The sequence below is a fragment of the Plectropomus leopardus genome, chromosome 6, assembly GCF_008729295.1.
Source record: "Plectropomus leopardus isolate mb chromosome 6, YSFRI_Pleo_2.0, whole genome shotgun sequence".
Taxonomy (NCBI): domain Eukaryota; kingdom Metazoa; phylum Chordata; class Actinopteri; order Perciformes; family Serranidae; genus Plectropomus; species Plectropomus leopardus.
The window spans coordinates 25,034,910-25,050,949 of NC_056468.1; the positions used below are offsets into that span (position 1 = coordinate 25,034,910).

Consider the following 16,040-nt stretch of genomic DNA (forward strand, 5'->3'; position numbering starts at 1 on the left):
TGTTTTGGTCTTTTCGCTGTTAGCAACGGAAAGAACCCGAGATAGCTGTAAACCCTATTTTGAGATAATTGAATATTTTTGTTAGGATTGCGAAACAAATTGACAAGAGGTGTAACACCCGTGTTTATTTTGGAAGAGTGATTGGCGCGTGTTGTCTTTTTTAAATATTATTTTTTCTCCGTTTTAATAGGAATTGTACAGATTGCTAATTTAGATAGCAACTGTTAGCGTGCTAGCTTCTTAGCATAGCATCTTCCTTTAAGAGGCACGTTGACATTACACTGCCTGCTAGCTAGCTTATATCTTAGCTAACGTCAGCGAGCAGATACACAATCACACGTCGTCTTCGTCGTCAAGAAATTGCGGTGTGAAGCTGGTCATTTTAAGACGCCGTCTTTTATGGGATCACCATGTCAATGAAGGCCGGTGGAAATCGCAGCAAGCCCGGCGGTGGCAACACGGCTGGTGCCACCGCCTCCGGTGCCGGAGGAAGCGGCGGTGGAAGACAGAATCTGGGCAGGTCTGTGAAATTGAAACTTAGCAAGATAAAAACACAGCAGTGGTGGTAAATGTGGCTTGTTTTTGAGTGCTTGGACACGGTCGCTTTCAACAGTGGCCGATTTGAGAGATGACATCCCCGTTAAGTGGTCTAAAACTAGTGTGCGTTTGTGGACGTTTAGTGGGCCTTGCGACGTGTTGGTCACCTAGCGTAACGTTATGCAGTCAAGCTAGCGAGGCCTGTCTGCTTGCCCCAATAATGTTGCAACTTCGACGTAACGTTACCTCCTCTTGCACGGCAAATTAAACCGGTTAAAGATCTGGGTTTGCATCACGCATGTTAGAGTGGACACGTTTTGTCTCACATGTGCGTGGCAGTGATGCTGCTTGCCAAGTTGCTGATATCAGTTTACTATCAGCCTGGAGTCAATTTAGCTAGCGTTAATTAGCCGTTTGACAGCCCATGCTTGTGATTCAGTGCACTTGCCTCACTTAGTATTACAGAGGCTAGCTAACGGGACAGCCTGGTGACTCTTTTTTCAGGGGACTGCGATAAAACAGCAGTTTCATTTGACTGTTACCTGTACGTTACCGCAACATTGCTGCAACGGGTTTGCCAAGAAATTGTAAACGTGTGGGCGCACGAAAGAAAGGGGCGGGTGTGGAGACTGGGGTGAGGAGGAGGAGAAGGGGGGAATTATAGACCGACGGGCTTTCAACCTTGACGTTGCCGTTGCTGCTCGTGTGAAATAGTGTCCTTGAAGCATGACATTACCGCACGAGTCCTCCTGAGATAACGCTTACACGTACTGTCAGTGCAGAAGCTGCATGCGTATTGTGAATTTTGGGGGTGTAAATGTGGTCAGGCTTCTATTCACCGGTCACTAGGACAGTACGTCCCATTCATTGCGTAGGTTTCATCCATTAAGGCCGTGCAGAGATATTGTAAAATGCGATGGTTGGGCTGACGCACACAAATCAAGCCTGTTTGTTTTGCTATTGTACAGCTGACTGATCATAAGTGAATATATTACTCGTTTACTACAACGCATGTAATGTAGAGAGTGGCATTGCCTACATCAAATCAAGTGTGAATGCCTGGCCATGTGCCAGCTGCTGAACAAGGTGCATTTTAGGACATGCTTGGAAAAATGTTGGCTACCTGGCGTTTTCCTGGAAGCTCCAGTAAATTATTACAACCTGCAAAATATCTTGAAATCTGTGGGAAATTTCAGAATCTACAGCACTGTGCAAAAGTTTCAGGCCACCAAAAATTGGTTGTTTTAGTAAAGTTGTTATGAGAATATATGTATGTGTGTGTGTGTGTGTGTGTGTGTGTGTGTGTGTGTATTTCTCAGTCTCTTTGTGAAGATACAAACACAGAATATAGAAAACATGTTGAATATATTAAAACACAAAAATGTCAGAGTAAGATGGCTTCTTTAGACTGAAGCCAATATTAAATGTGAAACACTAAAAAAGTACGACTATAACATAAGGTAGCTCAAACTATCAATATTGAGCTTTGGACATGTCTTGAATGCAACCTGGTCAATACACCAGGAGATTAGTATTATAAATCTCATATTGTCTGCCCAAGAGAGTTCATGACATGCTAAGTGGAAAGGAAGGTCACACTTAATACTTGCAACTTTAGCCTGTTGAAGTTGTTTTATTATGAAACATTTGTGTTTTTAATACTGTATACACATTCCCTGTATGTTCTGTTGTGTTTTAGTAAAGATTTAACTGAGAAATTGATATGGAAGACCATTTTAACCTTGGCCTAAGATTTAAGCAATGTACTGTCACTGCATTCAAATATGTTCATTTTCAAGACATATCAGTGTAGAATAAAGTGCATAATTTGTGTTGATAACGATTAATAGGATTCCCCCCTAACATCTGCAAAAGCCTGACTGTATCATCTTCTTTTACATTACCACCTCCTGAGATTTCTACCAGTCAGTCGTACACTTGCCCCCCGTAGAGAGAATTTTTTTCAGTATTCTTGCAAGAACCAGAGTGAAAATGATGATGGCGAGTTTGACAACAATGCCATTTTTTTTCTTTCAGGGGAAGACACAGTGGTAAAGGTCCTGCAGCAGTAAGTAACTTGTAAAGTCAGTGGAAAAAAGCTTTAATACCACATAGGCATGTATCATCAGAAGTTTGGTAAACCTGAGTAATTTATCACAGAGGGGAAGCTGCTCTATGAAAGCCTTCTCACTGGATTAATGCTTCTTTTTGTTAATTCTGTGCAGAGTCACTTGAATACAGTGGCAAGCCTTTGTAAGGCATGCAGTTTAGTTAAACAGTTGCAAAGAATGGACCTCAGAGAAAGCATAAACCAGTGGCTGAGTATTTGCTTCTTATTGATATGCATTATGAATGGTCCAGTAGGTATAACATGCCCATGAGAACCAATTTAGCACAATATTGCTTTGCAAATAGGAAGCATCAAATGTTAACTGTGTTTTTTCTTTAGGTCATTTTCAATGGTGTATATGCAAATATGAGGATGGTCCATGTCTTGACTTCAGTTGTGGTATGTTTACTGTGTGTCTGACTATAGTTCTTTTAGATGATGTTTCAGATAGTAGTAGATAGTAGTATGTCTAAAAGAATGTCCTGAAGAATGAATAGAGAAATAAGCTCAGTCACCAAAAAAGGGTCTTGTTTGAAACGACCATGTGAATCATGTTAACTGTAAATGAATTTGTAACAGCAGTATGTACTGCAGTCTGTCTTTCACCACATGCTGTTTCTTCAAAATGTCTACGCAGCTATAAACAAAGCCTGTGTGATCTGTAGAGACAGCTGGTTGCATAAACAAAGAAGAGATTGATCAATCATTTGTCTATTTCACAACAGATGGGTTTCTAAACTTGTTTTTTTGAATGTGTAAATTGACATTGGCACTTAATTGAATTGAGTGTTGCATACAGTGAATAATAATAGGCCTATTTATTCGTAGGGGACCAAGTGCGAGCTGAAAGTGAAGAATGGCGCAGTCTATGAAGGAGTATTTAAAACATATGGTCCAGAGGTAAGGATCATACATAATGCAATGTTCTTTAAAGGTGTTAATATGAAGCTAGATCTGTAATTTCTTCTGCATCAGTGCTAATGATTGAGGTTAACTATGCTGTAAAGATAATGCCCAGCCAGCGCTCAATAGCTGCTTCACCCCTGAGGTGGCATGGGCAAAAGATTGCCCTTTCTATCTTCCCTTTTATGGAGAGGAGGTATGTGGCCCTTCATCTTCCCTTTTAGGCTGAAGTATTCTCCAATCTTCCCCCTGTGGGGAAAATTTCATTTTGCACAAATGAAAAGCTTAACCTGAGCAATGGTCGGTTTCTGTCCAGTCCACTTGGCAGAGGCTTGGCTCGGTTTTAACTCTTGATGTGACGTCAGTAACATACATAACCTGTTTTCACTAAACACCAGAGTTGATATTTATGTATCTAAAATCTCCCATCTCCTTTCTAAGCTTATGTGACTGAAATGTGAACACGGCTGGCAGGATACTCCAAAATGAATTGAATCTGGTGTGCTTGCACAGGCAAACACACCACTTTGATTTTAGACCAAAACAAAACATCACATTTGGCTTTTATTACCACAGTGTGTGCAACATGAGTGGTCAGGCATGCTGAAATTCACCACTCCTCTGTACACTGACTATTAGTCAACAATGTAATGTTTGATTGCAGGGCTTGTTTTTTCAGTTTTCTATCACAATATTACACTAGTTGTTGTGTAAATTCTTGTTTCAAGGAAATCAGAGGTCACAAGCTCCTTAATCTGGCAAGTATTCTATTAAATAAGCAGAACTCCAACAGTTGATGCCAGTCAAACTTTTTTTTTAAAATATGCTGTCAGCCAAAGAAGGTAGAAAGGATTCCTGTAGTTCAGCCTTAGGCAAGCATGTTGATGTGCCATGCTGCGCCAAGATTGCAGGTTTTTCATTCCAATCAAACATGCTAAGTGATTTAATTAACTTGCTCCTCTTCTCTCTGGTCGTGCTCATCAGGATTATTTCCATTATCTATGAATCTGTCACCTTTTTTAAATAAAGCGGTTCATTGTTTTGTGTATAAAATTCAAGAAAATAGTGAAAGGAGTCTGTCACAATTTTCCAGAGCCCAAGTTGATCTCTTCTTTTTCCAAATTTCTTGTTTCTGATCAACAGTCTAAAATGAAAATGCATTGAATTCACAATGAGATATTATAGAGAAAAACAGGACATTTTCAATGAGAAGCTGGAACCAGACAATGCTTGTCATTTTTGCTTCATACATTTACTTAAAAGATTAACTGATTATTATAATGGTTGCCAATTCATTATCTGTCGGTCCAACTACTGCAGCGTATGGTTGGACTGTGACAATGCTTGGCTGCAGTCCTTCATGTCCCATGCTTCCTCCTCTCTTCTCTAGGTAGTTTAGGCTTTTGCTGCATTTAAGGATTCCCTTTTCATCAAATTTAACATAACTTTCTCCTTCAGTGTGACCTGGTGTTGGATGCCGCCCACAGAAAGAGTCCAGAGCCGAGCATAGCTCCCAGAAAAGAGGATATTGTGGAGAGCATCATTTTCAAGGCCTCGGATGTCGTAGTGGTGACCTTCAAAGATGTGGACCTGAATTTCGCCAGGAAAGGTACTGAGGGCATTTGTGTTGAAAATATTATATCCAGGCACATAAACAGCAGTCTTTAGATCTAGTCTTGTACATACTAAAAATACACAAAGCATACGCAATGTAAATAGGTGAATTTGTCTCTTTGTGTTCATTGCATATTCACAAAAATAAACCCATGCCAGAGTGGCATCCCATCTGTGCATACACACAACGTAATTGTCTTTTTCAGTCTGTATTCACTACCTCGATATCACAGAGGCTTTGCCGTGAGTTAAATCTTGTGTGTCTGCTCTGAGTGGCCGGCCATTGAAGACTAATGTGATCTATTGATCGGTCCAAAGGTTGCCCTGGCACAGCAAGGACACTCAATAAAGGCTGAATGAGTCTTCTTCATCTAATTAATCTTGACCCATACAATTCTTCTTTGAGTGATAATGGACTGTGTGGGAGGGTTTTATTTTCTGACAATGAACAGGTGAAGAGGTGTAAGGCTTCTCATCACCACATGCTTCACAGAGATGGTAAAGCAGTGGGGCCACTTCTTTTTTTCCTGTTTAGAACGAGCAATTGTGAACTGACTTCACATTTTGCAGAAAAGTAAAATATCTGAAACAGCACTGCTGGTGTCAGTGATTTCATGCTACTAAGTCAATAAGGCAGTTAGCGTCAGTGTTTTTAAATGGATAGTTTTTGAAAAGAAAACAAATTTTCAGCGTTCCCATGGCCATAGATGGAAAAGTTGTGGAACTAGTAAAAATCATTGACAGTTTTGGACAAACAATGGAAATGTTCTTGTAGGCAATAAATTAAATTACATTTATGTGACATAACAGTGAATTTATTTTCTCCAGCTGATGATGTAATGTAGTTCTACTATGCAATGACATGTAACAATGTTTTAGTTATGTTTTCTTTCTATTTGTTCATCATGAAAGATTCTTCCTTTTCTCCCCATGCTCTGTCACTAGGCATGTCAAATATTTTCTAAGCACTTTTGGCTTAAGGGAGGGGCATACAACTTTAAATGGCTGTATTTTGTATTTATTTTTTCGCCGATTTTTATAGAAAACATCCCTTCCATATATTTCTTTACATTTAATTATTTTTAAGAAAACAAGTCTGGAAGGCATGTGTTGTTTTGGCAATTTGTTTCTTGTTTTTTCAGTTATTGGTGATTTTATTTTATTTAACATTTTTTGGTGATTTTTTTTTCAAGAAAACTTAAAATTTGGGGCAGATGTTTTTGATTTTAATTTTTGATAGGAATATTTTCTTTTTAAAAATTAATAAATTGACACCATTTATAATAGACAGACACTGTGAAACACTTTTTCTTTCAAATTTCTGATAGTCCTTGAACACATAATAATGGGATGCTGAAATTATGTCTGAATAGAGTTTGAATGCCCAGGCAAGTTGGGAAAGACAGAAAAATTGGGTCCTTGAAAAGTCATGGAAAAGTTTTTAAATTTTGTCAATTGCAATGTGTGGGAACCCTGAATTTTTGTTTAGAAGGAACATGTTTAATACCTGAAATGTGGAGATTCTGGCAGACATGTCTTAACTAAATCTACTAAACCACACACAAATGAACTGTTGGTATGATCGCCAGTCAGTCATTCTGTCTGTCAGTCCATCTTCTGACTCTCTGTCATCTGTCTGTCTCTCCTCTCCACTGGTCTAGTCTCCTCTGACACAGGTAATATATGGCTGTTTTCTCCTCTTGCACATCTCTGTATGCACTCAAAACAAAATTTGTGGATCTCTGAGGCTTGGGTCTGATCTGTTGCCACCTGTTGCTGCTTTTTTAATTTCAATTTGATGATAACATTTGGGGGTCACTGCTTTCACATAACCTCAGAATAAGAACCAGCTATCTTTACCGGGTGTTACCTTTTGACTGGATGTTGCTTTCGGTGGAAGAGTTGCCTCTTGCTCCATCATACACTGTTGAGTTCACCTTTTACTTAAGAGATCTTGAGATGCTGGTAAAGCCTATCCTGGTAATGACCTTGGGAATTATGGCTTTTTTGGTTTACATATGAGGAGTCTGAACATGTGTTAAAAGAATAATTCTGGAAAATGTATTAAAATAACATTAATAGTCATTTTATTTGTTTTTAACAATAGTTTTCATTTTAAGATATCCTTCGAAGTTATATGTAAAAAATTGATCCATCGTTTTAGCTTATCATTTTATAGGCTCAAGCACAATTGGAGTTTGTATGTAGCCAGCCACTAATGGCACCCTTGCAGCAATGTCTTATCTTAGAGGAGAAAGCATATGGCTATTACAATTTTTAAAAATGTATCTCTCAGAGCATCGTGTTTTTTGCCACGTGGGGCTCTGCTGCAGCAGCTGATTTCAAACCTTAATGCACCAGCTCAAATGAGATCTAGGTAGAAAAGGGAACATTATAAGCATTATGTGTATGATTCCATTGAAAGCAACAAATTGATAACTCATGTCGAGCACCAGCACCTTAATTTTGCTTTCTGAGCATTGTGTTGAAAATGGGATTATGTCAGGATGTTTCATTTGGTTTGGCCCTGAAGTGCTTTGAGGTCATATAATTGACTGCAATCTAAATGCATGTTTGCTTAGCCCTCACTATGCCCACATTTGATTTGTAAATGTTCCCTATTCTATGTGCGATTCCCTTGATGGACAGAATGCATTGAGCAGCATACCAACCACCTCTACTAATATAATTCAGGCCTGTTAGCCCAGCTGTCTGCATGGTGCCAATCTTGTGTCTCTGAACTTGCTCTGTGCCAGAAATGCTTAAATGCACTTTGTATTTGGGGTTGAGTTGTGATGGCTGAGTTATGTAACTCCAGGTGGCTGATATGCTTAATGCACGCAGTCCATTGGTGTCAGTTCTGAGAATGTGAGTGCAGACTTGGGCTGACGTGAGATCAGATTTCCTTTCAAATATAATTGGGGGTTTTCTTTGAGCATGCCTATCCCTGGTTTTAGTTGAGCCAACCAAAGAATTCTGTAAGTTTGCTTAAGCATATTGAATGGTTCTGAATGTGCATCATCAGCCCCAAGTAGTTGAATGTTGTTTATAAGATGTTGTCATAGTAATCTGTAATAAATGAAGGGGAGAAAAAAAACAGGCCTCATAGACACCCGAAGAGCTTTTTCACTGCCGCATTTGGCCACCTTTACGCTATCAGTTTAAATGCGTCGCACCCGAGATGGACCATATTACGAGTCGTGCCAAAACACACCCTCCCCCTGCCAAGCGGGTTGCCGTGACACGAGGTGGGCTTTGTCATCATTATTTAGACAATGCAAATAGAGACACCCACAGAAGTTAGGAGACGGAATCCTCAGAGCCCCCATGATACAATGTTTTTTACAATACTTAAGTCACAATACAATATTATTGCGATTTTCAACGTGTTGCATTATTTCAAGTTTTGCAATAAAATATATTGGGATAAAATTGCAGTTTACCCTTTTCAACTGTAAGTTATGTCCAAAAATGAAAACTTTAACATATGTTTAATCTAATAAAATAAAAGTTTTCAGTCTGTTCTTCTCACTTCAATTTCATTGCAGCAAATTTTATCTAATGGCCTGTAAGAGCAGGAGATTATATTACTCTAATTGAATACCAAAAGTTAAATATGTATTTTTTTAATAATTCATATAATAATCAATACTTGGCATCTTTGTGTAAATATGATATTGTCACAAAAAACTATTGCAATACTATTCTGTATCATTTTTTTCTCCCCACCCTTAATCAGCAGAGTGATGCATGTTTCATAAATACAGTTAGCTAGCTATATTGCCTTAAGATAATAGATTAATAAGTTGCTGTGCTGCTCAAAAGCAGCAGCTACCAGCAACTTTATGAGGCAGAATTTTTTCTTGTATGTTACTGGATGCATGAGTTCATTCAGTAGCTGTGAATCAGTCAACGCACCTTTCATGTCAACATAATACAATACAGTAGCTTTGGCTATAACATTTGTTATCGGCTCTCTCGTGTGACATGCGCTTTAGTGATGATTGGATTTCTAAGTGCTTAAAAAATTAATATGAATTTAAACAGATTATGCAAACATCAAATATTCTATTTCCTCACTTGAAAAAAACGTGTTGGAGCATATGTCCAGTGTGCTCTTGCAGCACCGTATTTACAAAACATTGCAAGCGAGCAGGAGGAAATTGGCGTCCGGTGGTTGGTGCAGTGCCAAAGAAAATTAAAAAACACAGACAACTGTTTTAAAAAAAAAAAAGAAAACATTTTTTAAGACTGTAACACCAGCGGGAAGGACAGACAAATGTTCTGCTGGTTCACAAGTGAGTTAGAGACCACCAAGTGTTGTATGGAGATGCAAATCCCTGCCATGCCGGGCTGACATGCCGAGTCAAACCAAGTGGAGCCAAGCCACCACGTGTGTATGGAAAAGGGCTATCTGTAATCCCTAATGTCAGATGAAAGTTTGCCAGCCAAAAGCCTTTCTTCTTGATTTAATTAGTAAGTTTTGTTTCAGGCGAAGGCAGTAATTGGGGACTAGCTTCTTGGCTTTCTTTACAAAGGTGTTTTCATACCCGCGCTCCCACTGTCAGAACATTTTATTCTTGTTAGCTTCTACCAAGGCCAGCTCAAGAAATAGCTCATTCTTTTTTGAAAGGATTTTTTCCCAGTCCAATTGGACCCATGTCTGGTTGTGAGTGGGTGTGCCTGGTGAAACACCACTACCTCTTTATAGACCTTTGCTGTGAGAGCTTGTGGCAGAAGCTCTTGAGGCATGAGCGCTTCCCTGCATTTACAGTGAGAGTGCAGCCATGTGATTATATACCATCATGAGCTTCTGAGAGTGTGTGTGTGTGTGTGTGTGTGTGTGTGTGTGTGTGTGTGTGTGTGTGTGTGTGTGTGTGTGTGTGTGGTGTGTCTGTGTCTGTGTCTGTGTGTGTGCCATGCATAAATATGTATTCTTTGTGTGCCGCAGACAACTTCACAGATGCAGCAGTGAGTGGTAAGATCAATGGCGAGCACAAAGAGAAAGATCTAGAGCCCTGGGATGGAGGAGAGACCCACAACTCTGACAGCCTCGAGTCTCTGGATACAGATGTGGTGAGAAAACAAAAGTAACATTGATGCTTCACTTGCGAGCACACAGAATAAAACCTGCAAAAGCTTTGATTTTGATGATTTGAAATTTGACAGTAAAAGAAGTAAGTATGGTTGTGTCATCTGATCCATAGCGTTGATAATTTGTTAAAAAACATTTTGTAAAATTCTCTCCTCCTCTGGTTTTGTATCAGTCAAATGGGTGGGACCCCAATGACATGTTCAAGTACAACGAGGAGAAGTATGGAGTCTTGTCTACATATGACAGCAGCCTGTCCACATATACGTAAGCTTCTCCATGTTTGTCTCTGTTGTAATATGTTCATCTTTGTTGCATTTTGTGCTATATCATATCGCCCACGATGATACTGGTATCATTTTTAATATGATAAGAAAAATTCATATCCTGATAAAATATTCTCAATATTTTTGTCATTTTTTCAAGAATGTTGTTATCACTAAACTATCGTGATATTATTTTACAGCCATCTCACTCACCCCTATTTTCCTGCATCAAAGTAATCTACATATCATATTCCCAGTGAAGTATATATATTTAAAATTCAAGAGATTTTTCTGCAAATAGTTTTAATATCTCTGGTGTTCGACCTATGTTTTTAATCTTGTTTTATGTTGCCTTCAAATGTAAGTGAGCTTGTGGTTACAACATAGGAAGCAGTGCATCCGATATGCTTGGTGTTCAAGGGGTTAAATTGTGAGAACACCACTGCTAGGCAACGGCAACATGAACGCTAGTGTCTGCATCTAGAAACCACAGATGTTAACAATTTATGCCACACTGTTGGGATACAACACACGTGTGGGGAAATTTGGTCTGCAGCGTTCGAATGGGTCAATAGTTGACACACTGTCATAGAACAAAAACATCTGTAATAGAAAACCACAAACAAATGCTTTCTATATGCCGAAGCTCAATTGTATATCGGCCATCGTCAGTTTGAGCTCACATACAAGTTTTGTCAGGCCAAGCCCCCCTAAGGATGCTAAAAAGAGCACCTGTGGAGTCATCATACCCTGCACACCCTGTGTGTGTGTGTGTGTGTGTGTGTGTGTGTGTGTGTGTGTGTGTGTGTGTGTGTGTGTGTGTGTGTGTGTGTGTGTGTGTGTGTGTGTGTGTGAGAGAGAGAGAGGTCGTTGAGAATATCAACATTTTCCTGAGGAAAAACTGTACAACTACAATTACTACATATTAACTTGCCATTTACCAAAAAAATGAATTTCCTTGAACACTTACATTTCTTAAAACATCAGCGAACACGGACTGGCAGCGTTCAGGAAATTTCCACTTTGTATGGACTCTTTTTGGGAACACCGTAAACATGCTCCCATTTGAGTGCAGCATTAGTGTGACCTCATATGACAAAAATGAAAACTTGATGTCAGGCCTTCCTTAGTCACTCAATCACCCTGCTGCCCTTGTCTGACCTGCGCTTGTTTCCCAGGGTCCCCCTGGAGCGGGACAACTCGGAGGAGTTCCTCAAGAGGGAGGCGCGTGCTGCCCAGCTGGCAGAGGAGATTGAGGCCAGTGCCACATACAAGGCCCGAGTGGCCTTAGAGAACGATGAGCGCTCTGAGGAGGAGAAATATACTGCTGTGGTGCGAGGGGAAAGGGAGCCTCACACACTTAGCAGGTGAGACCAGGACACACATACAAACTGTGGGCCAATACACTGTTCTTGTGCTGGTGAGCGTGTGTCCGTACAGTCCTTCTAAATATATAATCATAGATTGTGTTCACAACCAGCATGTGCCTATCAAATTTCATCTATTCTCATCGTTGGTGATTGGCTCCTAATTTGTGCTGAAATGCCAGCTCGTTTAAAAATGCCGGAGCACAACAAAACGCAGCATTTACAGTCTCGTAATGGGACTTTGTTTGTGCTCATAATAATTATTATTAAATGTGCATACGGTGGAGTCATGGAGCTGTCCTGACAATGTTGTCAGTAGCTTTATTGTTAATGTTTGCACACTTTACCACCTGTAGATCTGCTGGAACAAACGTCATTCATGTTTTATTGTTATTAATGATTCATTAAATAATCCTTTTACTCTTTTCTTAGCAAGTTAGGTACTGGTATATGAAGGCTTTACAAGGAGAAGGATCTATGCACCAACATGGCCTGCACCATATATTTCTTTACATTTTCGTTATGGTAGCATGACGTATCAGAATTATTTTTGAAGGGCTTTGAGCTTTGTGTAAGGATGACAGCACAAGCACATTTACTGTGTGTACATGATGCTTGCAGACAGCATGTTTCTGTAGCAGAAAGGCACAGATTTGAGAAGCATATTTGAGCTTAAAAGAGAGACAAAGTAGTTCCAGCAAATTCACTAAGTAGACAGCGGCTGTTCCCAGAACAAATACTTTCTTGGTAATTAAAGAAAACATGCTCATATTGGCTGATGAGAAGTATTTAGTTGAATGTAATAGAGTGTAGAATTATCTCCTCCCCTTTATTATCTTGACTGTTGTCTTGGATATATTTAACTGAACCATCTGCCTGCATTGTTTGCATTTATGTGTGTGTCTGTGTGCATGTGTGTCTTTGCAGAGAGAACAAGTACATTCCTCCAGGTCAGAGGAACAGGGAGGCGATGTCCTGGGGACCGGGACGTCAGAATTCACCTCGTCTGTCTCAGGGCTCGGCTGGACCCTCAACTCCTCGACCAGGACCTCACGATTACAGTCCCAGCTCCGGGGCCGATCAGAGGGTGGTGAATGGAGGTATGTTCAATAAATCACGCACTAAACTAAATCTATATACAAAATGTATACAGAGGTGCAGAAGCACATGCTTTTCCCTCTGTCTTCCTGTAGTGTTTAACTGAATCTGTGGGATGCTCATATTTGTTGTTGCTGTTTTTTTTTTTAAATTGTTCTTTACTTATGTCAGTTGAACAATTTTATTTCTGCCTTGCCATTCTTTCTCATATTTATTAATACCCCCTTCTTTATATCCCTGCTACACCTTTGTTTTCCCTACTTTAAAGCAACATTTCACCCTAAAATCAAAAATACATATTTTTCCTCTTCCCTGTACTGCTGTTTATCAGTCTAGATTGTTTTGGTGTGAGTTGTTGAGTGTTGGAGATATCAGCTGTAGAGATGTCTGCCTTCTCTTGAATATAATGGAACTAGATGGCACTCAGCCTGTGGTGCTCAAAGTGCCAAAAAAATCCCTTCGAAAAATCTCAACAGCAGTGTCTTTTTCCAGGAGACAGACCACAGACATTGTGAGCACTTTCATTTGTCAACTGTCTTCTTTCTAACACATCCGTCAACCTTATCACTGTGCAGACGGACTTGCTGCCAGCTGACCTGGTACCATTAAGCTTGCTAACGTCACAGCTCAGCTGAGAAGGACACCATTAATGTTTAGATCTTGTGTCGTCATGACCACGGTTCTCTCGTGCATGAGTAGGTGCACGATTCCTTCTTCACAGATAGTTTGCCAGACAGAAAATAGTCCCTACATGAATCTGCTCACAACAAGGTCTGTGGATTACCTTGAATAACTGGGTCATGATTGCTGGAAAGAGACATTGCTGTTAAGTTTTTCTATTGTATTTATGTATTTTATTTTTATTTTTGCTTTGAGCACTACAAGCTAAATGCCATCTAGTACCATTATATTGACGAGTAGGCAGACACCTCTACGGCTGATCTCCAACACTCTGCAATTCACAACAAAACAGACTGGATTTATAAATAGCACTACAGGTAATATGTACTTTTTATATTTAGGGGTGAACTGTCCCTTTAACTGATTGTAACCTGGCATTACCATCTTGATCATTTGTCCTTCCCTCTTTTAGGTTCATCCCATTGGCCCTCACCCTGTCCGTCTCCTTCCTCCCGCCCCCCCTCTCGTTACCAGTCTGGCCCCTCCTCCCTGCCTCCTCGGGCGACCACGCCCACCAGGCCACCCTCCAGACCCCCCTCTCGACCTTCCAGGCCTCCCTCTCATTCATCCCACCCCTCCTATCCCTCCTCCTCATCCTCCTTTTCTCACCATGGGCCCACGTCTCCAGCCTCCACTCTGCCCAAACGCATGTCTTCAGAAGGTACCCACATCAGTGTGGAGTAGACCTGGGCAAAGGCATGAGTAGAAGGTGGATGAATTGAGTCTAATATGGAAATGATATTTCATTTTAATTATTTTGAATCATGTTGGAAGCATCTTAAAGGTTAAATAAAGAAACTACTTTCAAAAATACATTTGCCCAGGTCTAGTGTGGAACAACACAAATAGGTGAAGTTGCTTCTTCAGACTGATTTGGGATCAGATTTGCAATTTCCATACAAATGGGAATTGTTAGGATTTGGTAAGCCACAAAGCTGATCCTTTTCTCAGTGCGTCAGGCAGTTTCACCTTGGCATGTGGGTGCACCACGATGTGTGCTGTGCTTTCTGTCTAGCAAGAGTTAAAACACATGGACACCAGTTTCTTCAGCTGTTTTCTGATAAAGCAGCAACGAGATCTATGCAAACACCGTAATATTTTAGTTGACTATGAATGTTGTGGCTGCTAAGGAATTAAAAACAATTTTTTACCTCACAAAAAATTACAACAGCCTTGAAAATTTCAAAGGACTCATTATTGCAATTTCTTTTAAAAAATACAGACTGATGCAATAATGTCAATGAAGCATGTGAAAGATACACGCAAAAGTTTTTTATTATGCCATTTTTTAAGGATGCTACCACCACTTATTCGTTTGGCCCTTACAAACAGCGCTTAACAGTAGCATTTTCTGTTGTATTGGCTCTGTACTCCAGCACATTGGATTTGTATTCTATCAATGATTGTGAGGTTAAAATAACCACATTTCGGCTTTAATATGATGCTTTTTACATTAATAATGGATGGACTGTGAAGAAAGTCTTGCTTATTTATACATGGCCTTCTAGTTTTAGACCAGCGATATTTGATAAAAGAGAACAGACTTAAAGAGTAACTTAACTTGCTGAGCTTTTCTGCCATTCTGTTGTTTGACCTTTTCTGCTTAAAACACTTTGACTGATTTAAGTGAACTCTGATGACACCCAGCAGGTGTGATATGTTAAACCTGCATTCACAACCTCACATTATTTCAGCCAGTTGAGAACATTGGGATAGTAATTGCAGAAAACATATATTGTTACTTTTTGGTAATTGAGGATAGCCACTGATAACTGCGAGGGAAAACAAAAGTGATATCCTCGTTTTATTATGGATGGCACACTTCCTTTGTGCTGTAAAACAAGCCCTCTTTTCTTGGGAGGTGGTGCCCAGTAGCAGACAGAATTACGTAGCTAAAGCGAGGCTAATAGAGAACCAGTCTTAACACTTACGGTGTCAATTTTTATATAGCCAGGGCATTTTGCAATCAACAGTGACTTAATAATACAAATAAGTTAAGGAAAAAACCTTCTAAGTCTAATATATGGTTTTAATTAAAACACCAGAGTTGTAGAGTCAACACTATCTTCCACATTGATTCTCTTTTAATTTGTCCCAAAATTGGGTGGAGCATTGTTTATTAATGACAAATCGTCCTCTGTTCAGAACCTTGTAGTCCTTTTTTGTGTAAAATCCTTTAAGCTGGAGTACTGAGCTAAAATACTGAAGTACCACTTATGGATCATCTTTATACTTTTCAAATGTTTCTACAGTGAAAAGGTGAAATATTCAACCAATGTTTAGTGAAAGATCAGTTTTGCTCTGGGCTGTCACCTGTAAGACGCACAGTTAGTGTAACTACACAAACTCTGCTAAACAGTCAATTCTTTAAA

General features: G+C 39.7%; 1 protein-coding gene across 8 annotated transcripts in view; it reads left to right on the forward strand.

Annotated features, from left to right (window-relative positions):
- atxn2 (ataxin 2) overlaps nucleotides 1–16,040 on the forward strand; it is a 31,225-nt gene continuing 15,185 nt past the window's right edge. For 2 of the 8 annotated variants that reach the window (XM_042487664.1, XM_042487667.1), the window contains exons 1-11: nucleotides 1–520; nucleotides 2,575–2,605; nucleotides 2,987–3,046; nucleotides 3,476–3,547; nucleotides 5,009–5,159; nucleotides 6,826–6,840; nucleotides 10,116–10,240; nucleotides 10,432–10,523; nucleotides 11,701–11,889; nucleotides 12,817–12,989; nucleotides 14,081–14,329. In XM_042487664.1, coding sequence (XP_042343598.1) covers nucleotides 411–520; nucleotides 2,575–2,605; nucleotides 2,987–3,046; nucleotides 3,476–3,547; nucleotides 5,009–5,159; nucleotides 6,826–6,840; nucleotides 10,116–10,240; nucleotides 10,432–10,523; nucleotides 11,701–11,889; nucleotides 12,817–12,989; nucleotides 14,081–14,329 — 1,267 coding nt within the window. In that variant the 5' untranslated portion in view covers nucleotides 1–410. The remainder of the gene's footprint in view (nucleotides 521–2,574; nucleotides 2,606–2,986; nucleotides 3,047–3,475; nucleotides 3,548–5,008; nucleotides 5,160–6,825; nucleotides 6,841–10,115; nucleotides 10,241–10,431; nucleotides 10,524–11,700; nucleotides 11,890–12,816; nucleotides 12,990–14,080; nucleotides 14,330–16,040) is intronic. The other 6 variants (XM_042487663.1, XM_042487666.1, XM_042487665.1 and 3 more) reach the window with 4 other exon arrangements.